This window comes from Oncorhynchus nerka, linkage group LG9b, assembly GCF_034236695.1.
Source record: "Oncorhynchus nerka isolate Pitt River linkage group LG9b, Oner_Uvic_2.0, whole genome shotgun sequence".
NCBI classification, from domain to species: Eukaryota; Metazoa; Chordata; class Actinopteri; order Salmoniformes; family Salmonidae; genus Oncorhynchus; species Oncorhynchus nerka.
Genome location: NC_088424.1, coordinates 52,947,712 through 52,972,000, shown reverse-complemented (window position 1 = coordinate 52,972,000; position 24,289 = coordinate 52,947,712). Strand labels below are relative to the sequence as shown.

The following is a 24,289-nucleotide window of genomic DNA, read 5'->3' as shown; positions in this document are numbered from 1 at the left end:
TAGACCCTATGTTAGACCCTACCCTCCAAGGTGTTAGACTCTACCCTCCACGGTGTTAGACCCTACCCTCCACGGTGTTAGACCCTACCCTCCAAGGTGTTAGACCCTATATTAGACCCTAACCTCCAAGGTGTTAGACCCTACCCTCCAAGGTATTAGACCCTACCCTCCAAGGTGTTAGACCCTATGTTAGACCCTACCCTCCAAGGTGTTAGACCCTATGTTAGACCCTACCCTCCACGGTGTTAGACCCTATATTAGACCCTACCCTCCAAGGTGTTAGACCCTACCCTCCAAGGTGTTAGACCCTACCCTCCACGGTGTTAGACCCTACCCTCCAAGGTGTTAGACCCTATATTAGACCCTACCCTCCAAGGTGTTAGACCCTACCCTCCAAGGTATTAGACCCTACCCTCCAAGGTGTTAGACCCTATGTTAGACCCTACCCTCCAAGGTGTTAGACCCTATGTTAGACCCTACCCTCCACGGTGTTAGACCCTATATTAGACCCTACCCTCCAAGGTGTTAGACCCTACCCTCCAAGGTGTTAGACCCTACCCTCCAAGGTGTTAGACCCTAACCTCCACGGTGTTAGACCCTACCCTCCAAGGTGTTATACCCTACCCTCCAAGGTGTTAGACCCTATGTTAGACCGTACCCTCCACGGTGTTAGACCCTATATTAGACCCTACCCTCCAAGGTGTTAGACCCTACCCTCCAAGGTATTAGACCCTACCCTCCAAGGTGTTAGACCCTATGTTAGAGCCTACCCTCCAAGGTGTTAGACCCTATGTTAGACCCTACCCTCCACGGTGTTAGACCCTATATTAGACCCTACCCTCCAAGGTGTTAGACCCTACCCTCCAAGGTGTTAGACCCTACCCTCCACGGTGTTAGACCCTACCCTCCAAGGTGTTAGACCCTATATTATACCCTACCCTCCAAGGTGTTAGACCCTACCCTCCAAGGTATTAGACCCTACCCTCCAAGGTGTTAGACCCTATGTTAGACCCTACCCTCCAAGGTGTTAGACCCTATGTTAGACCCTACCCTCCAAGGTGTTAGACCCTATATTAGACCCTACCCTCCAAGGTGTTAGACCCTACCCTCCAAGGTGTTAGACCCTACCCTCCAAGGTGTTAGACCCTAACCTCCACGGTGTTAGACCCTACCCTCCAAGGTGTTATACCCTACCCTCCAAGGTGTTAGACCCTATGTTAGACCCTACCCTCCACGGTGTTAGACCCTATATTAGACCCTACCCTCCAAGGTGTTAGACCCTACCCTCCAAGGTGTTAGACCCTACCCTCCAAGGTGTTAGACCCTAACCTCCACGGTGTTAGACCCTACCCTCCAAGGTGTTATACCCTACCCTCCAAGGTGTTAGACCCTATGTTAGACCCTACCCTCCACGGTGTTAGACCCTATATTAGACCCTACCCTCCAAGGTGTTAGACCCTACCCTCCAAGGTATTAGACCCTACCCTCCAAGGTGTTAGACCCTATATTAGACCCTACCCTCCAAGGTGTTAGACCCTACCCTCCAAGGTGTTAGACCCTAACCTCCACGGTGTTAGACCCTACCCTCCAAGGTGTTATACCCTACCCTCCAAGGTGTTAGACCCTATGTTAGACCCTACCCTCCACGGTGTTAGACCCTATATTAGACCCTACCCTCCAAGGTGTTAGACCCTACCCTCCAAGGTGTTAGACCCTATGTTAGACCCTACCCTCCAAGGTGTTAGACCCTATGTTAGACCCTACCCTCCACGGTGTTAGACCCTTTATTAGACCCTACCCTACAAGGTGTTAGACCCTACCCTCCAAGGTGTTAGACCCTACCCTCCAAGGTGTTAGACCCTAACCTCCACGGTGTTAGACCCTACCCTCCAAGGTGTTATACCCTACCCTCCAAGGTGTTAGACCCTATGTTAGACCCTACCCTCCACGGTGTTAGACCCTATATTAGACCCTACCCTCCAAGGTGTTAGACCCTACCCTCCAAGGTATTAGACCCTACCCTCCAAGGTGTTAGACCCTATATTAGACCCTACCCTCCAAGGTGTTAGACCCTACCCTCCAAGGTGTTAGACCCTACCCTCCAAGGTGTTAGACCCTAACCTCCACGGTGTTAGACCCTACCCTCCAAGGTGTTATACCCTACCCTCCAAGGTGTTAGACCCTATGTTAGACCCTACCCTCCACGGTGTTAGACCCTATATTAGACCCTACCCTCCAAGGTGTTAGACCCTACCCTCCAAGGTGTTAGACCCTACCCTCCAAGGTGTTAGACCCTATATTAGACCCTACCCTCCAAGGTGTTAGACCCTACCCTCCAAGGTGTTAGACCCTATGTTATACCCTACCCTCCAAGGTGTTAGACCCTACCCTCCAGGTGTTAGACCCTACCCTCCAAGGTGTTAGACCCTACCCTCCAAGGTGTTAGACCCTATGTTAGACCCTACCCTCCAAGATGTTAGACCCTATGTTAGACCCTACCCTCCAAGGTGTTAAACCCTATGTTAGACCCTACCCTCCAAGGTGTTAGACCCTACCCTCCAAGGTGTTAGACCCTACCCTCCAAGGTGTTAGACCCTACCCTCCAAGGTGTTAGACCCTACACTCCAAGGTGTTAGACCCTATGTTAGACCCTACCCTCCAAGATGTTAGACCCTATGTTAGACCCTACCCTCCAAGGTGTTAGACCCTATGTTAGACCCTACCCTCCAAGGTGTTAGACCCTATGTTAGACCCTACCCTCCAAGGTGTTAGACCCTATGTTAGACCCTACCCTCCAAGGTGTATGTTAGACCCTACCCTCCAAGGTGTTAGACCCTACCCTCCAAGGTGTTAGACCCTACCCTCCAAGGTGTTAGACCCTATGTTAGACCCTACCCTCCAAGGTGTTAGACCCTACCCTCCAAGGTGTTAGATCCTATGTTAGACCCTACCCTCCAAGATGTTAGACCCTATGTTAGACCCTACCCTCCAAGGTGTTAGACCCTATGTTAGACCCTACCCTCCAAGGTGTTAGACCCTACCCTCCAAGGTGTTGGACCCTATGTTAGACCCTACCCTCCAAGGTGTTAGACCCTATGTTAGACCCTACCCTCCAAGGTGTTAGACCCTACCCTCCAAGGTGTTAGACCCTACCCTCCAAGGTGTTAGACCCTAACCTCCAAGGTGTTAGACCCTAACCTCCAAGGTGTTAGACCCTACCCTCCAAGGTGTTAGACCCTACCCTCCAAGGTGTTAGACCCTACCCTCCAAGGTGTTAGACCCTATATTAGACCCTACCCTCCAAGGTGTTAGACCCTATGTTAGACCCTACCCTACCCTCCAAGGTGTTAGACCCTATGTTAGACCCTACCCTCCAAGGTGTTAGACCCTATGTTAGACCCTACCCTCCAAGGTGTTAGACCCTATGTTAGACCCTACCCTCCAAGGTGTTAGACCCTATGTTAGACCCTACCCTCCAAGCTGTTAGATCCTATGTTAGACCCTACCCTCCAAGGTGTTAGACTCTACGCTCCAAGGTGTTAGACCCTATGTTAGACTCTACCCTCCAAGGTGTTAGACCCTATGTTAGACCCTACCCTCCAAGGTGTTAGACCCTACCCTCCACGGTGTTAGACCCTACCCTCCAAGGTGTTAGACCCTACCCTCCAAGGTGTTAGACCCTACCCTCCACGGTGTTAGACCCTATATTAGACCCTACCCTCCAAGGTGTTAGACCCTACCCTCCAAGGTGTTAGACCCTACCCTCCAAGGTGTTAGACCCTACCCTCCACGGTGTTAGACCCTATGTTAGACCCTACCCTCCAAGGTGTTAGACCCTATGTTAGACCCTACCCTCCACGGTGTTAGACCCTACCCTCCAAGGTGTTAGACCCTAACCTCCAAGGTGTTAGACCCTAACCTCCAAGGTGTTAGACCCTACCCTCCAAGGTGTTAGACCCTACCCTCCAAGGTGTTAGACCCTACCCTCCAAGGTGTTAGACCCTATATTAGACCCTACCCTCCAAGGTGTTAGACCCTATGTTAGACCCTACCCTCCAAGGTGTTAGACCCTATGTTAGACCCTACCCTCCAAGGTGTTAGACCCTATGTTAGACCCTACCCTCCAAGGTGTTAGACCCTATGTTATACCCTACCCTCCAAGCTGTTAGATCCTATGTTAGACCCTACCCTCCAAGGTGTTAGACTCTACCCTCCAAGGTGTTAGACCCTATGTTAGACTCTACCCTCCAAAGTGTTAGACCCTATGTTAGACCCTACCCTCCAAGGTGTTAGACCCTACCCTCCACGGTGTTAGACCCTACCCTCCAAGGTGTTATACCCTACCCTCCAAGGTGTTAGACCCTATGTTAGACCCTACCCTCCACGGTGTTAGACCCTATATTAGACCCTACCCTCCAAGGTGTTAGACCCTACCCTCCAAGGTGTTAGACCCTACCCTCCAAGGTGTTAGACCCTATATTAGACCCTACCCTCCAAGGTGTTAGACCCTACCCTCCAAGGTGTTAGACCCTATGTTATACCCTACCCTCCAAGGTGTTAGACCCTACCCTCCAGGTGTTAGACCCTACCCTCCAAGGTGTTAGACCCTACCCTCCAAGGTGTTAGACCCTATGTTAGACCCTACCCTCCAAGATGTTAGACCCTATGTTAGACCCTACCCTCCAAGGTGTTAAACCCTATGTTAGACCCTACCCTCCAAGGTGTTAGACCCTACCCTCCAAGGTGTTAGACCCTACCCTCCAAGGTGTTAGACCCTACCCTCCAAGGTGTTAGACCCTACACTCCAAGGTGTTAGACCCTATGTTAGACCCTACCCTCCAAGATGTTAGACCCTATGTTAGACCCTACCCTCCAAGGTGTTAGACCCTATGTTAGACCCTACCCTCCAAGGTGTTAGACCCTATGTTAGACCCTACCCTCCAAGGTGTTAGACCCTATGTTAGACCCTACCCTCCAAGGTGTATGTTAGACCCTACCCTCCAAGGTGTTAGACCCTACCCTCCAAGGTGTTAGACCCTACCCTCCAAGGTGTTAGACCCTATGTTAGACCCTACCCTCCAAGGTGTTAGACCCTACCCTCCAAGGTGTTAGATCCTATGTTAGACCCTACCCTCCAAGATGTTAGACCCTATGTTAGACCCTACCCTCCAAGGTGTTAGACCCTATGTTAGACCCTACCCTCCAAGGTGTTAGACCCTACCCTCCAAGGTGTTGGACCCTATGTTAGACCCTACCCTCCAAGGTGTTAGACCCTATGTTAGACCCTACCCTCCAAGGTGTTAGACCCTACCCTCCAAGGTGTTAGACCCTACCCTCCAAGGTGTTAGACCCTAACCTCCAAGGTGTTAGACCCTAACCTCCAAGGTGTTAGACCCTACCCTCCAAGGTGTTAGACCCTACCCTCCAAGGTGTTAGACCCTACCCTCCAAGGTGTTAGACCCTATATTAGACCCTACCCTCCAAGGTGTTAGACCCTATGTTAGACCCTACCCTACCCTCCAAGGTGTTAGACCCTATGTTAGACCCTACCCTCCAAGGTGTTAGACCCTATGTTAGACCCTACCCTCCAAGGTGTTAGACCCTATGTTAGACCCTACCCTCCAAGGTGTTAGACCCTATGTTAGACCCTACCCTCCAAGCTGTTAGATCCTATGTTAGACCCTACCCTCCAAGGTGTTAGACTCTACGCTCCAAGGTGTTAGACCCTATGTTAGACTCTACCCTCCAAGGTGTTAGACCCTATGTTAGACCCTACCCTCCAAGGTGTTAGACCCTACCCTCCACGGTGTTAGACCCTACCCTCCAAGGTGTTAGACCCTACCCTCCAAGGTGTTAGACCCTACCCTCCAAGGTGTTAGACCCTACCCTCCACGGTGTTAGACCCTATATTAGACCCTACCCTCCAAGGTGTTAGACCCTACCCTCCAAGGTGTTAGACCCTACCCTCCAAGGTGTTAGACCCTACCCTCCACGGTGTTAGACCCTATGTTAGACCCTACCCTCCAAGGTGTTAGACCCTATGTTAGACCCTACCCTCCACGGTGTTAGACCCTACCCTCCAAGGTGTTAGACCCTAACCTCCAAGGTGTTAGACCCTAACCTCCAAGGTGTTAGACCCTACCCTCCAAGGTGTTAGACCCTACCCTCCAAGGTGTTAGACCCTACCCTCCAAGGTGTTAGACCCTATATTAGACCCTACCCTCCAAGGTGTTAGACCCTATGTTAGACCCTACCCTCCAAGGTGTTAGACCCTATGTTAGACCCTACCCTCCAAGGTGTTAGACCCTATGTTAGACCCTACCCTCCAAGGTGTTAGACCCTATGTTATACCCTACCCTCCAAGCTGTTAGATCCTATGTTAGACCCTACCCTCCAAGGTGTTAGACTCTACCCTCCAAGGTGTTAGACCCTATGTTAGACTCTACCCTCCAAAGTGTTAGACCCTATGTTAGACCCTACCCTCCAAGGTGTTAGACCCTACCCTCCACGGTGTTAGACCCTACCCTCCAAGGTGTTAGACCCTATGTTAGACCCTACCCTCCAAGGTGTTAGACCCTACCCTCCAAGGTGTTAGACCCTACCCTCCACGGTGTTAGACCCTATATTAGACCCTACCCTCCAAGGTGTTAGACCCTACCCTCCAAGGTGTTAGACCCTACCCTCCAAGGTGGTAGACCCTACCCTCCACGGTGTTAGACCCTATGTTAGACCCTACCCTCCAAGGTGTTAGACCCTATGTTAGACCCTACCCTCCACAGTGTTAGACTCTACCCTCCAAGGTGTTAGACCCTACCCTCCACGGTGTTAGACCCTACCCTCCAAGGTGTTAGACCCTATATTAGACCCTACCCTCCAAGGTGTTAGACTCTACCCTCCAAGGTGTTAGACCCTACCCTCCACGGTGTTAGACCCTACCCTCCAGGGTGATAGACTCTACCCTCCAAGGTGTTAGACCCTACCCTCCAAGGTGTTAGACCCTACCCTCCAAGGTGTTAGACCCTACCCTCCAAGATGTTAGACCCTATGTTAGACCCTACCCTCCAAGGTGTTAGACCTTACCCTCCAAGGTGTTAGACCCTATGTTAGACCCTACCCTCCAAGGTGTTAGACCTTACCCTCCAAGGTGTTAGACCCTACCCTCCAGGGTGATAGACTCTACCCTCCAAGGTGTTAGACCCTACCCTCCAAGGTGTTAGACCCTACCCTCCAAGGTGTTAGACCCTACCCTCCAAGATGTTAGACCCTATGTTAGACCCTACCCTCCAAGGTGTTAGACCCTACCCTCCAAGGTGTTAGACCCTACCCTCCAAGGTGTTAGACCCTATATTAGACCCTACCCTCCAAGGTGTTAGACCCTATGTTAGACCCTACCCTCCAAGGTGTTAGACCCTATGTTAGACCCTACCCTCCAAGGTGTTAGACCCTATGTTAGACCCTACCCTCCAAGGTGTTAGACCCTATGTTATACCCTACCCTCCAAGCTGTTAGATCCTATGTTAGACCCTACCCTCCAAGGTGTTAGACTCTACCCTCCAAGGTGTTAGACCCTATGTTAGACTCTACCCTCCAAAGTGTTAGACCCTATGTTAGACCCTACCCTCCAAGGTGTTAGACCCTACCCTCCACGGTGTTAGACCCTACCCTCCAAGGTGTTAGACCCTATGTTAGACCCTACCCTCCAAGGTGTTAGACCCTACCCTCCAAGGTGTTAGACCCTACCCTCCACGGTGTTAGACCCTATATTAGACCCTACCCTCCAAGGTGTTAGACCCTACCCTCCAAGGTGTTAGACCCTACCCTCCAAGGTGGTAGACCCTACCCTCCACGGTGTTAGACCCTATGTTAGACCCTACCCTCCAAGGTGTTAGACCCTATGTTAGACCCTACCCTCCACAGTGTTAGACTCTACCCTCCAAGGTGTTAGACCCTACCCTCCACGGTGTTAGACCCTACCCTCCAAGGTGTTAGACCCTATATTAGACCCTACCCTCCAAGGTGTTAGACTCTACCCTCCAAGGTGTTAGACCCTACCCTCCACGGTGTTAGACCCTACCCTCCAGGGTGATAGACTCTACCCTCCAAGGTGTTAGACCCTACCCTCCAAGGTGTTAGACCCTACCCTCCAAGGTGTTAGACCCTACCCTCCAAGATGTTAGACCCTATGTTAGACCCTACCCTCCAAGGTGTTAGACCTTACCCTCCAAGGTGTTAGACCCTATGTTAGACCCTACCCTCCAAGGTGTTAGACCTTACCCTCCAAGGTGTTAGACCCTACCCTCCAGGGTGATAGACTCTACCCTCCAAGGTGTTAGACCCTACCCTCCAAGGTGTTAGACCCTACCCTCCAAGGTGTTAGACCCTACCCTCCAAGATGTTAGACCCTATGTTAGACCCTACCCTCCAAGGTGTTAGACCTTACCCTCCAAGGTGTTAGACCCTATGTTAGACCCTACCCTCCAAGGTGTTAGAGTCTACCCTCCAAGGTGTTAGACCCTATGTTAGACCCTACCCTCCAAGGTGTTAGACCCTATGTTAGACCCTACCCTCCAAGGTGTTAGACCCTATGTTAGACCCTACCCTCCAAGGTGTTAGACTCTACCCTCCAAGGTGTTAGACCCTACCCTCCAAGGTGTTAGACCCTACCCTCCAAGGTGTTAGACCCTATGTTAGACCCTACCCTCCACGGTGTTAGACCCTACCCTCCAAGGTGTTAGACCCTACCCTCCAAGGTGTTAGACCCTACCCTCCAAGGTGTTAGACCCTACCCTCCAAGGTGTTAGACCCTACCCTCCAAGGTGTTAGACCCTATATTAGACCCTACCCTCCAAGGTGTTCGATACTAACAGAGTATACTGGAAGAGTGTACTAGATGGATGACATGTACAAGGTGAGTGTGTATGTGTGAGAAGAATCAAGTGTTTGGGAGTGTTAATGTTTGTCTCACTATCGTACCCGTGCTGTCCGTCTCCATTCTGTGCGTAGGGATCGCTGAAGAAGTCTGGACTGACCGCTCCTGACGCAGGAGTGATCCCGTCTAGACACAGAGAGAAAGAGGGAAAACAAACACAGGGATTGTGAGGTCTTCCTGACAGCTGCTGGTGGAGACAGAGACAAACAAACAGCACAAACTGGATCTGAAAATGCACTTCACTGACCCGTGCTGTAGAAGAGGTCAGGTCTGTCCATCTCTCCATCCTCTCCGTACATGAAGGGCTCTCCCTCCTCCATCTGTCTACTCTCCACCATCTCCAACCACTGAGAGTTATGCCATCGGAACTTCTCTCTCTGAGTCTTCCTCCCCCACTCCTCATCATACTCCTAGAGGGATGGAGAGGGGAGGGGGATAGAGCGGGAGGAGAGGGGGGGTGGAGGTAGGGGGAGAGGGAGGGAGGGAGAGGGGTGTTGGAGGGGGAGGGAGAGGGGAGGGGGATAGAGCGGGAGGAGAGGGGGTGGAGGGAGGGAGAGGGGTGTTGGAGAGGGGTGTTGGAGGGGAGGGGATAGAGCGGGAGGAGAGGGGGTGGAGGGAGGGGGAGAGGGAGGGAGAGGGGTGTTGGAGGGGGAGGGAGAGGGGAGGGGATAGAGCGGGAGGAGAAGGGGGTGGAGGGAGGGGGAGAGGGAGGGAGAGGGGTGTTGGAGGGGGAGGGAGAGGGAGAGGGATAGAGCGGGAGGAGAGGGGGTGGAGGGAGGGGGAGAGGGAGGGAGAGGGGGGTGTTGGAGAGGAGGGGATAGAGCGGGAGGAGAGGGGGATGGCGGGAGGGGGTGAGGGAGGGAGGGGAGAGAGAGGGGAGGGAGAGGGGAGAGGGATAGAGCGGGAGGAGAGGGGGTGGAGGGAGGGGAGGGGAGGGGTGTTGGAGGGGAGGGAGAGGGAGGGGATAGAGCGGAGGAGAGGGGGTGGAGGGAGGGGTGTTGGAGGGTGAGGGAGGGGGATAGAGCGGGAGGAGAGGGGGATGGAGGGAGGGGGAGGGAGGGAGGGGGAGGGATAGAGCGGAGGAGAGGGGGTGGAGGGAGGGAGAGGGGTGTTGGAAGGGGAGGGAGAGGGAGGGAATGGGAGAGAGAGAGAGGGAGGGAGGGAGGGAAAATAGAGAGAGGGGGAGAGGGAGAAATGTGTGCGTGGTGAGTTATGGAGTTCACTAAATGATTATGTAACTGTTGTGGTCACACAACTCCCTTCAAATCTACTTTCATTTTAATTGTCACATGCGCTGAATACAACGGGTGTAGACTTCACTGTGAAATGCTGAATACAACGGGTGTAGACTTCACTGTGAAATGCTGAATACAACGGGTGTAGACTTCACGGTGAAATGCTGAATACAACGGGTGTAGACTTCACTGTGAAATGCTGAATACAACGGGTGTAGACTTCACTGTGAAATGCTGAATACAACGGGTGTAGACTTCACTGTGAAATGCTGAATACAAGCCCTTCCCAATGATGCAGAGTTAAAAAGTAATTATACAGTTGAAGTCGGAAATTTACATACACTTAGGTTGGAGTCATTAAAACTCGATTTTCAACCACTCCACACATTTCTTGTTAACAAACTCTAGTTTTGGCACGTCGGTTAGGACATCTACTTTGTGCATGACACAAGTCATTTTTCCAACAATTGTTTACAGACAGATTATTTCACTTATAATTCACTGAATCACAATTCCAGTGGGTCAGAAGTTTACATACACTAAGTTGACTGTGCCTTTAAACAGCTTGGAAAATTCCAGAAAATTATGTCATGGCTTTAGAAGCTTCTGATAGGCTAATTGACATAATTTGAGTCAATTGGAGGTGTACCTGTGGATGTATTTCAAGGCCTACCTTCAAACTCAATGCCTCTTTGCTTGACGTCATGGGAAAATCAAAAGAAATCAGTCAAGACCTCAGAAAAAAATTTGTAGACTTCCACAGGTCTGGTTCATCCTTGGGAGCAATTTCCAAACGCCTGAAGGTACCATGTTCATCTGTACAAACAATAGTACGCAAGTATAAACACCGTGGGACCACGCAGCCGTCATACCACTCAGGTAGGAGACTCGTTCTGTCTACTAGAGATGAACGTACTTTGGTGCGAAAAGTGCCAATCAATCCCAGAACAACAGCAAAAGACCTTGTGAAGATGCTGGAGGAAACTGATACAAAAGTATCTATATCCACAGTAAAACAAGTCCTACATCGACATAACCTGAAAGGCCGCTCAGCAAGGAAGAAGCCACTGCTCAAAAACCGCCATAAAAAAGCCAGACTGCACATGGGGACAAAGATCGTAACTTTTTGGAGAAATATCCTCTGGTCTGATGAAACAAATATAGAACTGTTTGACCATCATTATGTTTGGAGGAAAAGGGGGATGCTTGCAAGCCGAAGAACACCATCCCAACCGTGAAGCACGGGGGTGGCAGCATCATGCTGTGGGGGTGCTTTGCTGCAGGAGGGACTGGTGCACTTCACAAAATAGATGGCATCATGAGAAGGGAAATTATGTGGATATATTGAAGCAACATCTCAAGACATCAGTCAGGAAGTTAAAGCTTGGTCGCAAATGGGTCTTTCAAATGGACAATGACTCCAAGCATACTTCCAAAGTTGTGGCAAAATGGCTTAAGGACAACAAAGTCAAGGTATTGGAGTGGCCATCACAAAGACCTGACCTTCAATCCTATAGAACATTTGTGGGCAGAACTGAAAAAGCGTGTGCGAGCAAGGAGGCCTACAAACCTGACTCAGTTCCACCAGCTCTGTCAGGAGGAATGGGCCAAAATTCACCCAACTTATTGTGGGAAGCTTGTGGAAGGCTACCCAAAACGTTTGACCCAAGTTAAACATTTTAAAGGCAATGCTACCAAATACTGAGTGTATGTAAACTTCTGACCCACTGGGAATGTGATGAAAGAAATAAAAGCTCAAATAAATCATTCTCTCTACTATTATTTTGACATTTCACATTCTTAAAATAAAGTGGTGATCCTAACTGACCTAAAGACAGGGAATTTGAAGGATTAAATGTCAGGAATTGTGGAAAACTGAGTTTCAATGTATTTGGCTAAAGTGTATGTGAACTTCTGACTTCAACTTTACCGAAGAAACATTGTAACACAAGATAAATAAATCAATAAACACATGAAAGGAGATAAACAATAAATATACAGTATATAAAGTATGTGGACACCTCTTCAAATTAGTGGATTCTGCTTTTTCAGCCACAGCTGTTGCTGACTGGTGTATAAAAATCAATCACACAGCCATGCAATCTCCGTAGACAAACATTGGCAGTAGAATGGCCTTACTGAAGAGCTTAGAGACTTTCAACGTGGCACCGTCATGGGATGCCACCTTTCCAACAAGTCAGTTGGTAAAAAAAGTAAAAAAAATTGCACAGCTAAATATCTGCCCTGCTGGAGCTGCCTCCCCGGTTAACTGTAAGCTATTGTGAAGTGGTCTAGGAGCAACAATGGCGCCGCAGCGAAGTGGTAGGCCACACAAGCTCACAGGACTGCCGAAGCGTGTCACTCACTCACTACAGAGTTACAAAGCAACGTTAGCACAAGATCGGTTCGTAGGGAGTACCGGAACAATGTGCCGGATCAATGTACCGGATCAATGTGGAGCTATATACAGGGAGTACCAGATCAATGTGGAGCTATATACAGGAAGTACCAGTACCAGATCAATGTGGAGCTATATACAGGAAGTACCAGTACCAGATCAATGTGGAGCTATATACAGGGAGTACCAGATCAATGTGGAGCTATATACAGGAAGTACCAGATCAATGTGGAGCTATATAAAGGAAGTACCAGGACCAGATCAATGTGGAGCTGTATAAAGGAAGTACCAGGACCAGATCAATGTGGAGCTGTATACAGGGAGTACCAGGACCAGATCAATGTGGAGCTATATACAGGGAGTACCAGATCAATGTGGAGCTATATACTGGGAGTACCAGTACCAGATCAATGTGGAGCTATATACAGGGAGTACCAGATCAATGTGGAGCTATATACAGGAAGTACCAGATCAATGTGCAGCTATATACAGGAGTACCAGTACCAGATCAATGTGGAGCTATATACAGGAAGTACCAGATCAATGTGGAGCTATATACAGGAAGTACCAGATCAATGTGCAGCTATATACAGGAGTACCAGTACCAGATCAATGTGGAGCTATATACAGGGAGTACCAGTACCAGATCAATGTGGAGCTATATACAGGAAGTACCAGATCAATGTGGAGCTATATACAGGAGTACCAGATCAATGTGGAGCTATATACAGGGAGTACCAGATCAATGTGGAGCTATATACAGGGAGTACCAGATCAATGTGGAGCTATATACAGGGAGTACCAGTACCAGATCAATGTGGAGCTATATACAGGAGTACCAGATCAATGTGGAGCTATATACAGGAAGTACCAGATCAATGTGGAGCTATATACAGGGAGTACCAGATCAATGTGGAGCTATATACAGGGAGTACCAGATCAATGTGGAGCTATATACAGGGAGTACCAGTACCAGATCAATGTGGAGCTATATACAGGAACACCAGATTAATGTGGAGCTATATACAGGGAGTACCAGATCAATGTGGAGCTATATACAGGAGGTACCAGATCAATGTGAAGCTATATACAGGAAGTAACAGTACCAGATCAATGTGGAGCTATATACAGGGAGTACCAGTACCAGATCAATGTGGAGCTATATACAGGAAGTAACAGTACCAGATCAATGTGGAGCTATATACAGGGAGTATCAGTACCAGACCAATGTGGAGCTATATACAGGAAGTAACAGTACCAGATCAATGTGGAGCTGTATACAGGGAGTACCAGTACCAGATCAATGTGGATCTATATACAGGAAGTACCAGTACCAGATCAATGTGGAGCTATATACAGGGAGTACCAGATCAATGTGGAGCTATATACAGGGAGTACCAGTACCAGATCAATGTGGCGCTATATACTGGGAGTACCAGTACCAGACCAATGTGGAGCTGTATACAGGGAGTACCAGTACCAGATCAATGTGGAGCTGTATACAGGGAGTACCAGTACCAGATCAATATGGAGCTATATACAGGGAGTACCAGTACCAGATCAATGTGGAGCTATATACAGGTAGTACCAGATCAATATGGAGCTATATACAGGAGTACCAGTACCAGATCAATGTGGAGCTGTATACAGGGAGTACCAGATCAATGTGGAGCTATATACAGGAGTACCAGTACCAGATCAATGTGGAGCTGTATACAGGAGTACCAGTACCAGATCAATGTGGAGCTATATACAGGAGTACCAGATCAATGTGGAGCTATATACAGGAAGTACCAGTACCAGATCAATGTGGAGCTATATACAGGTAGTATCAGTACCAGATCAATGTGGAGCTATATACAGGGAGTACCAGTACCAGATCAATGTGGAGCTATATACAGGGAGTACCAGTACCAGATTAATGTGTAGCTATATACAGGGAGTACCAGATCAATGTGGAGCTGTATACAGGGAGTACCAGTACCAGATCAATGTGTAGCTATATACAGGAAGTACCAGTACCAGATCAATGTGGAGCTATATACAGGAAGTACCAGTACCAGATCAATGTGGAGCTGTATACAGGGAGTACCAGATCAATGTGGAGCTATATACAGGAAGTACCAGTACCAGATCAATGTGGAGCTATATACAGGAAGTACCAGTACCAGATCAATGTGGAGCTGTATACAGGGAGTACCAGATCAATGTGGAGCTATATACAGGGAGTACCAGATCAATGTGGAGTTATATACAGGGAGTACCAGATCAATGTGGAGCTATATACAGGAAGTACCAGATCAATGTGGAGCTATATACAGGAAGTACCAGATCAATGTGGAGCTGTATACAGGGAGTACCAGTACCAGATCAATGTGGAGCTATATACAGGGAGTACCAGATCAATGTGGAGCTATATACAGGGAGTACCAGATCAATGTGGAGCTATATACAGGGAGTACCAGTACCAGATCAATGTGGAGCTATATACAGGGAGTACCAGATCAATGTGGAGCTATATACAGGAAGTACCAGTACCAGATCAATGTGGAGCTATATACAGGGAGTACCAGATCAATGTGGAGCTATATACAGGGAGTACCAGATCAATGTGGAGCTATATACAGGAAGTACCAGATCAATGTGGAGCTATATACAGGAGTACCAGATCAATGTGGAGCTATATACAGGGAGTACCAGTACCAGATCAATGTGGAGCTATATACAGGTAGTACCAGATCAATATGGAGCTATATACAGGGAGTACCAGATCAATGTGGAGCTATATACAGGAGTACCAGTACCAGATCAATGTGGAGCTGTATACAGGAGTACCAGTACCAGATCAATGTGGAGCTATATACAGGGAGTACCAGATCAATGTGGAGCTATATACAGGAAGTACCAGTACCAGATCAATGTGGAGCTATATACAGGTAGTATCAGTACCAGATCAATGTGGAGCTATATACAGGAGTACCAGTACCAGATCAATGTGGAGCTATATACAGGAGTACCAGATCAATGTGGAGCTGTATACAGGAGTACCAGTACCAGATCAATGTGTAGCTATATACAGGAAGTACCAGTACCAGATCAATGTGGAGCTATATACAGGAAGTACCAGTACCAGATCAATGTGGAGCTGTATACAGGAGTACCAGATCAATGTGGAGCTATATACAGGAAGTACCAGTACCAGATCAATGTGGAGCTATATACAGGTAGTATCAGTACCAGATCAATGTGGAGCTATATACAGGAGTACCAGTACCAGATCAATGTGGAGCTATATACAGGAGTACCAGTACCAGATTAATGTGTAGCTATATACAGGAGTACCAGATCAATGTGGAGCTGTATACAGGAGTACCAGTACCAGATCAATGTGTAGCTATATACAGGAAGTACCAGTACCAGATCAATGTGGAGCTATATACAGGAAGTACCAGTACCAGATCAATGTGGAGCTGTATACAGGGAGTACCAGATCAATGTGGAGCTATATACAGGAAGTACCAGTACCAGATCAATGTGGAGCTATATACAGGAAGTACCAGTACCAGATCAATGTGGAGCTGTATACAGGAGTACCAGATCAATGTGGAGCTATATACAGGAGTACCAGATCAATGTGGAGTTATATACAGGGAGTACCAGATCAATGTGGAGCTATATACAGGAAGTACCAGATCAATGTGGAGCTATATACAGGAAGTACCAGATCAATGTGGAGCTATATACAGGGAGTACCAGTACCAGATCAATGTGGAGCTATATACAGGAGTACCAGATCAATGTGGAGCTATATACAGGAGTACCAGATCAATGTGGAGCTATATACAGGGAGTACCAGTACCAGATCAATGTGGAGCTATATACAGGGAGTACCAGATCAATGTGGAGCTATATACAGGAAGTACCAGTACCAGATCAATGTGGAGCTATATACAGGAGTACCAGATCAATGTGGAGCTATATACAGGAGTACCAGATCAATGTGGAGCTATATACAGGAAGTACCAGATCAATGTGGAGCTATATACAGGAGTACCAGATCAATGTGGAGCTATATACAGGGAGTACCAGTACCAGATCAATGTGGAGCTATATACAGGTAGTACCAGATCAATATGGAGCTATATACAGGGAGTACCAGATCAATGTGGAGCTATATACAGGAGTACCAGTACCAGATCAATGTGGAGCTGTATACAGGGAGTACCAGTACCAGATCAATGTGGAGCTATATACAGGAGTACCAGATCAATGTGGAGCTATATACAGGAAGTACCAGTACCAGATCAATGTGGAGCTATATACAGGTAGTATCAGTACCAGATCAATGTGGAGCTATATACAGGAGTACCAGTACCAGATCAATGTGGAGCTATATACAGGAGTACCAGATCAATGTGGAGCTGTATACAGGAGTACCAGTACCAGATCAATGTGTAGCTATATACAGGAAGTACCAGTACCAGATCAATGTGGAGCTATATACAGGAAGTACCAGTACCAGATCAATGTGGAGCTGTATACAGGGAGTACCAGATCAATGTGGAGCTATATACAGGAAGTACCAGTACCAGATCAATGTGGAGCTATATACAGGAAGTACCAGTACCAGATCAATGTGGAGCTGTATACAGGGAGTACCAGATCAATGTGTAGCTATATACAGGGAGTACCAGATCAATGTGGAGCTATATACAGGAAGTACCAGTACCAGATCAATGTGGAGCTATATACAGGAGTACCAGATTAATGTGGAGCTATATACAGGAGTACCAGATCAATGTGGAGCTATATACAGGAAGTACCAGATCAATGTGGAGCTATATACAGGGAGTACCAGATCAATGTGGAGCTATATACAGGGAGTACCAGATCAATGTGGAGCTATATACAGGAGTACCAGATCAATGTGGAGCTATATACAGGGAGTACCAGATCAATGTGGAGCTATATACAGGAGTACCAGATCAATGTGGAGCTATATACAGGGAGTACCAGATCAATGTGGAGTTATATACAGGAGTACCAGATCAATGTGGAGCTATATACAGGAGTACCAGATCAATGTGGAGCTATATACAGGAGTACCAGTACCAGATCAATGTGGAGCTATATACAGGAGTACCAGATCAATGTGGAGCTATATACAGGAAGTACCAGTACCAGATCAATGTGGAGCTATATACAGGAGTACCAGATCAATGTGGAGCTATATACAGGAGTACCAGATCAATGTGGAGCTATATACAGGAAGTACCAGATCAATGTGGAGCTATATACAGGAGAGTACCAGATCAATGTGGAGCTATATACAGGGAGTACCAGTACCAGATCAATGTGGAGCTATATACAGGTAGCACCAGATCAATATGGAGCTATATACAGGGAGTACCAGATCAATGTGGAGCTATATACAGGGAGTACCAGTACCAGATCAATGTGGAGCTGTATACAGGAGTACCAGTACCAGATCAATGTGGAGCTATATACAGGAGTACCAGTACCAGATCAATGTGGAGCTATATACAGGAAGTACCAAATCAATGTGGAGCTATATACAGGAAGTACCAGATCAATGTGCAGCTATATACAGGGAGTACCAGTACCAGATCAATGTGGAGCTATATACAGGGAGTACCAGTACCAGATCAATGTGGAGCTATATACAGGAAGTACCAGATCAATGTGGAGCTATATACAGGGAGTACCAGATCAATGTGGAGCTATATACAGGAGTACCAGATTAATGTGGAGCTATATACAGGAGTACCAGATCAATGTGGAGCTATATACAGGAGTACCAGTACCAGATCAATGTGGAGCTATATACAGGAAGTACCAGTACCAGATCAATGTGGAGCTATATACAGGGAGTACCAGATCAATGTGGAGCTATATACAGGAAGTACCAGATCAATGTGGAGCTATATACAGGAGTAACAGATCAATGTGGAGCTATATACAGGGGAGTACCAGATCAATGTGGAGCTATATACAGGGAGTACCAGTACCAGATCAATGTGGAGCTATATACAGGGAGTACCAGATCAATGTGGAGCTATATACAGGGAGTACCAGTACCAGATCAATGTGGAGCTATATACAGGAAGTACCAGATTAATGTGGAGCTATATACAGGGAGTACCAGATCAATGTGGAGCTATATACAGGAGGTACCAGATCAATGTGAAGCTATATACAGGAAGTAACAGTACCAGATCAATGTGGAGCTATATACAGGAAGTACCAGTACCAGATCAATGTGGAGCTATATACAGGAAGTACCAGTACCAGATCAATGTGGAGCTGTATACAGGGAGTACCAGATCAATGTGGAGCTATATACAGGGAGTACCAGTACCAGATCAATGTGGAGTTATATACAGGGAGTACCAGATCAATGTGGAGCTATATACAGGAAGTACCAGATCAATGTGGAGCTATATACAGGAAGTACCAGATCAATGTGGAGCTGTATACAGGGAGTACCAGTACCAGATCAATGTGGAGCTATATACAGGAGTACCAGATCAATGTGGAGCTATATACAGGGAGTACCAGATCAATGTGGAGCTATATACAGGAGTACCAGTACCAGATCAATGTGGAGCTATATACAGGAGTACCAGATCAATGTGGAGCTATATACAGGAAGTACCAGTACCAGATCAATGTGGAGCTATATACAGGAGTACCAGATCAATGTGGAGCTATATACAGGAGTACCAGATCAATGTGGAGCTATATACAGGAAGTACCAGATCAATGTGGAGCTATATACAGGGACCAGTACCAGATCAATGTGGAGCTATATACAGGAGTACCAGTACCAGATCAATGTGGAGCTATATACAGGTAGTACCAGATCAATATGGAGCTATATACAGGGAGTACCAGATCAATGTGGAGCTATATACAGGAGTACCAGTACCAGATCAATGTGGAGCTGTATACAGGGAGTACCAGTACCAGATCAATGTGGAGCTATATACAGGAGTACCAGATCAATGTGGAGCTATATACAGGAAGTACCAGTACCAGATCAATGTGGAGCTATATACAGGTAGTATCAGTACCAGATCAATGTGGAGCTATATACAGGGAGTACCAGATCAATGTGGAGCTGTATACAGGGAGTACCAGTACCAGATCAATGTGTAGCTATATACAGGAAGTACCAGTACCAGATCAATGTGGAGCTATATACAGGAAGTACCAGTACCAGATCAATGTGGAGCTGTATACAGGGAGTACCAGATCAATGTGGAGCTATATACAGGAAGTACCAGTACCAGATCAATGTGGAGCTATATACAGGAAGTACCAGTACCAGATCAATGTGGAGCTGTATACAGGGAGTACCAGATCAATGTGTAGCTATATACAGGGAGTACCAGATCAATGTGGAGCTATTACAGGAAGTACCAGTACCAGATCAATGTGGAGCTATATACAGGGAGTACCAGATTAATGTGGAGCTATATACAGGGAGTACCAGATCAATGTGGAGCTATATACAGGAAGTACCAGATCAATGTGGAGCTATATACAGGAGTACCAGATCAATGTGGAGCTATATACAGGAGTACCAGATCAATGTGGAGCTATATACAGGAGTACCAGATCAATGTGGAGCTATATACAGGAGTACCAGATCAATGTGGAGCTATATACAGGGAGTACCAGATCAATGTGGAGCTATATACAGGGAGTACCAGATCAATGTGGAGCTATATACAGGGAGTACCAGATCAATGTGGAGCTATATACAGGGAGTACCAGTACCAGATCAATGTGGAGCTATATACAGGGAGTACCAGATCAATGTGGAGCTATATACAGGAAGTACCAGTACCAGATCAATGTGGAGCTATATACAGGGAGTACCAGATCAATGTGGAGCTATATACAGGGAGTACCAGATCAATGTGGAGCTATATACAGGAAGTACCAGATCAATGTGGAGCTATATACAGGGAGTACCAGATCAATGTGGAGCTATATACAGGGAGTACCAGTACCAGATCAATGTGGAGCTATATACAGGTAGTACCAGATCAATATGGAGCTATATACAGGGAGTACCAGATCAATGTGGAGCTATATACAGGGAGTACCAGTACCAGATCAATGTGGAGCTGTATACAGGGAGTACCAGTACCAGATCAATGTGGAGCTATATACAGGGAGTACCAGTACCAGATCAATGTGGAGCTATATACAGGAAGTACCAGATCAATGTGGAGCTATATACAGGAAGTACCAGATCAATGTGCAGCTATATACAGGGAGTACCAGTACCAGATCAATGTGGAGCTATATAGAGGGAGTACCAGTACCAGATCAATGTGGAGCTATATACAGGAAGTACCAGATCAATGTGGAGTTATATACAGGAGGTACCAGATCATACAGGAGGTACCAGATCAATGTGGAGCTACATACAGGGAGTACCAGATCAATGTGGAGCTATATACAGGGAGTACCAGTACCAGATCAATGTGGAGCTATATACAGGAAGTACCAGTACCAGATCAATGTGGAGCTATATACAGGGAGTACCAGATCAATGTGGAGCTATATACAGGAAGTACCAGATCAATGTGGAGCTATATACAGGGAGTACCAGATCAATGTGGAGCTATATACAGGAGTACCAGATCAATGTGGAGCTATATACAGGGAGTACCAGTACCAGATCAATGTGGAGCTATATACAGGGAGTACCAGATCAATGTGGAGCTATATACAGGAGTACCAGTACCAGATCAATGTGGAGCTATATACAGGAAGTACCAGATCAATGTGGAGCTATATACAGGGAGTACCAGATCAATGTGGAGCTATATACAGGAGGTACCAGATCAATGTGAAGCTATATACAGGAAGTAACAGTACCAGATCAATGTGGAGCTATATACAGGAGTACCAGTACCAGATCAATGTGGAGCTATATACAGGAAGTAACAGTACCAGATCAATGTGGAGCTATATACAGGGAGTATCAGTACCAGACCAATGTGGAGCTATATACAGGAAGTAACAGTACCAGATCAATGTGGAGCTGTATACAGGGAGTACCAGTACCAGATCAATGTGGATCTATATACAGGAAGTACCAGTACCAGATCAATGTGGAGCTATATACAGGAGTACCAGATCAATGTGGAGCTATATACAGGGAGTACCAGTACCAGATCAATGTGGCGCTATATACTGGGAGTACCAGTACCAGACCAATGTGGAGCTGTATACAGGAGTACCAGTACCAGATCAATGTGGAGCTGTATACAGGAGTACCAGTACCAGATCAATATGGAGCTATATACAGGAGTACCAGTACCAGATCAATGTGGAGCTATATACAGGTAGTACCAGATCAATATGGAGCTATATACAGGAGTACCAGTACCAGATCAATGTGGAGCTGTATACAGGAGTACCAGATCAATGTGGAGCTATATACAGGAGTACCAGTACCAGATCAATGTGGAGCTGTATACAGGGAGTACCAGTACCAGATCAATGTGGAGCTATATACAGGGAGTACCAGATCAATGTGGAGCTATATACAGGAAGTACCAGTACCAGATCAATGTGGAGCTATATACAGGTAGTATCAGTACCAGATCAATGTGGAGCTATATACAGGAGTACCAGTACCAGATCAATTTGGAGCTATATACAGGAGTACCAGTACCAGATTAATGTGGAGCTATATACAGGGAGTACCAGATCAATGTGGAGCTGTATACAGGGAGTACCAGTACCAGATCAATGTGTAGCTATATACAGGAAGTACCAGTACCAGATCAATGTGGAGCTATATACAGGAAGTACCAGTACCAGATCAATGTGGAGCTGTATACAGGGAGTACCAGATCAATGTGGAGCTATATACAGGAAGTACCAGTACCAGATCAATGTGGAGCTATATACAGGAAATACCAGTACCAGATCAATGTGGAGCTGTATACAGGGAGTACCAGATCAATGTGGAGCTATATACAGGGAGTACCAGTACCAGATCAATGTGGAGCTATATACAGGGAGTACCAGATCAATGTGGAGCTATATACAGGAAGTACCAGATCAATGTGGAGCTATATACAGAAGTACCAGATCAATGTGGAGCTGTATACAGGAGTACCAGTACCAGATCAATGTGGAGCTATATACAGGGAGTACCAGATCAATGTGGAGCTATATACAGGGAGTACCAGATCAATGTGGAGCTATATACAGGGAGTACCAGTACCAGATCAATGTGGAGCTATATACAGGGAGTACCAGATCAATGTGGAGCTATATACAGGAAGTACCAGTACCAGATCAATGTGGAGCTATATACAGGAGTACCAGATCAATGTGGAGCTATATACAGGAGTACCAGATCAATGTGGAGCTATATACAGGAAGTACCAGATCAATGTGGAGCTATATACAGGAGTACCAGATCAATGTGGAGCTATATACAGGGAGTACCAGTACCAGATCAATGTGGAGCTATATACAGGTAGTACCAGATCAATATGGAGCTATATACAGGGAGTACCAGATCAATGTGGAGCTATATACAGGGAGTACCAGTACCAGATCAATGTGGAGCTGTATACAGGGAGTACCAGTACCAGATCAATGTGGAGCTATATACAGGGAGTACCAGATCAATGTGGAGCTATATACAGGAAGTACCAGTACCAGATCAATGTGGAGCTATATACAGGTAGTATCAGTACCAGATCAATGTGGAGCTATATACAGGGAGTACCAGATCAATGTGGAGCTATATACAGGGAGTACCAGATCAATGTGGAGCTGTATACAGGGAGTACCAGTACCAGATCAATGTGTAGCTATATACAGGAAGTACCAGTACCAGATCAATGTGGAGCTATATACAGGAAGTACCAGTACCAGATCAATGTGGAGCTGTATACAGGGAGTACCAGATCAATGTGGAGCTATATACAGGAAGTACCAGTACCAGATCAATGTGGAGCTATATACAGGAAGTACCAGTACCAGATCAATGTGGAGCTGTATACAGGGAGTACCAGATCAATGTGTAGCTATATACAGGGAGTACCAGATCAATGTGGAGCTATATACAGGAAGTACCAGTACCAGATCAATGTGGAGCTATATACAGGGAGTACCAGATTAATGTGGAGCTATATACAGGAGTACCAGATCAATGTAGAGCTATATACAGGAAGTACCAGATCAATGTGGAGCTATATACAGGAGTACCAGATCAATGTGGAGCTATATACAGGGAGTACCAGATCAATGTGGAGCTATATACAGGAGTACCAGATCAATGTGGAGCTATATACAGGGAGTACCAGATCAATGTGGAGCTATATACAGGGAGTACCAGATCAATGTGGAGCTATATACAGGGAGAGTACCAGATCAATGTGGAGCTATATACAGGAGTACCAGATCAATGTGGAGCTATATACAGGAGTACCAGTACCAGATCAATGTGGAGCTATATACAGGGAGTACCAGATCAATGTGGAGCTATATACAGGAAGTACCAGTACCAGATCAATGTGGAGCTATATACAGGGAGTACCAGATCAATGTGGAGCTATATACAGGGAGTACCAGATCAATGTGGAGCTATATACAGGAAGTACCAGATCAATGTGGAGCTATATACAGGAGTACCAGATCAATGTGGAGCTATATACAGGAGTA

The 24,289-nt window shown here is 46.8% G+C and overlaps 1 protein-coding gene across 1 annotated transcript in view; it reads right to left on the bottom strand.

Moving 5' to 3' along the window:
* Positions 1–24,289, bottom strand: part of LOC135565734 (kinesin-associated protein 3-like) — an 84,156-nt gene that overhangs the window by 3,065 nt on the left and 56,802 nt on the right. The window contains exons 11-12 of the mRNA XM_065013649.1: positions 9,177–9,339; positions 8,974–9,055 (exon numbers count right to left, since the gene is read on the bottom strand). Coding sequence (XP_064869721.1) covers positions 8,974–9,055; positions 9,177–9,339 — 245 coding nt within the window. The remainder of the gene's footprint in view (positions 1–8,973; positions 9,056–9,176; positions 9,340–24,289) is intronic.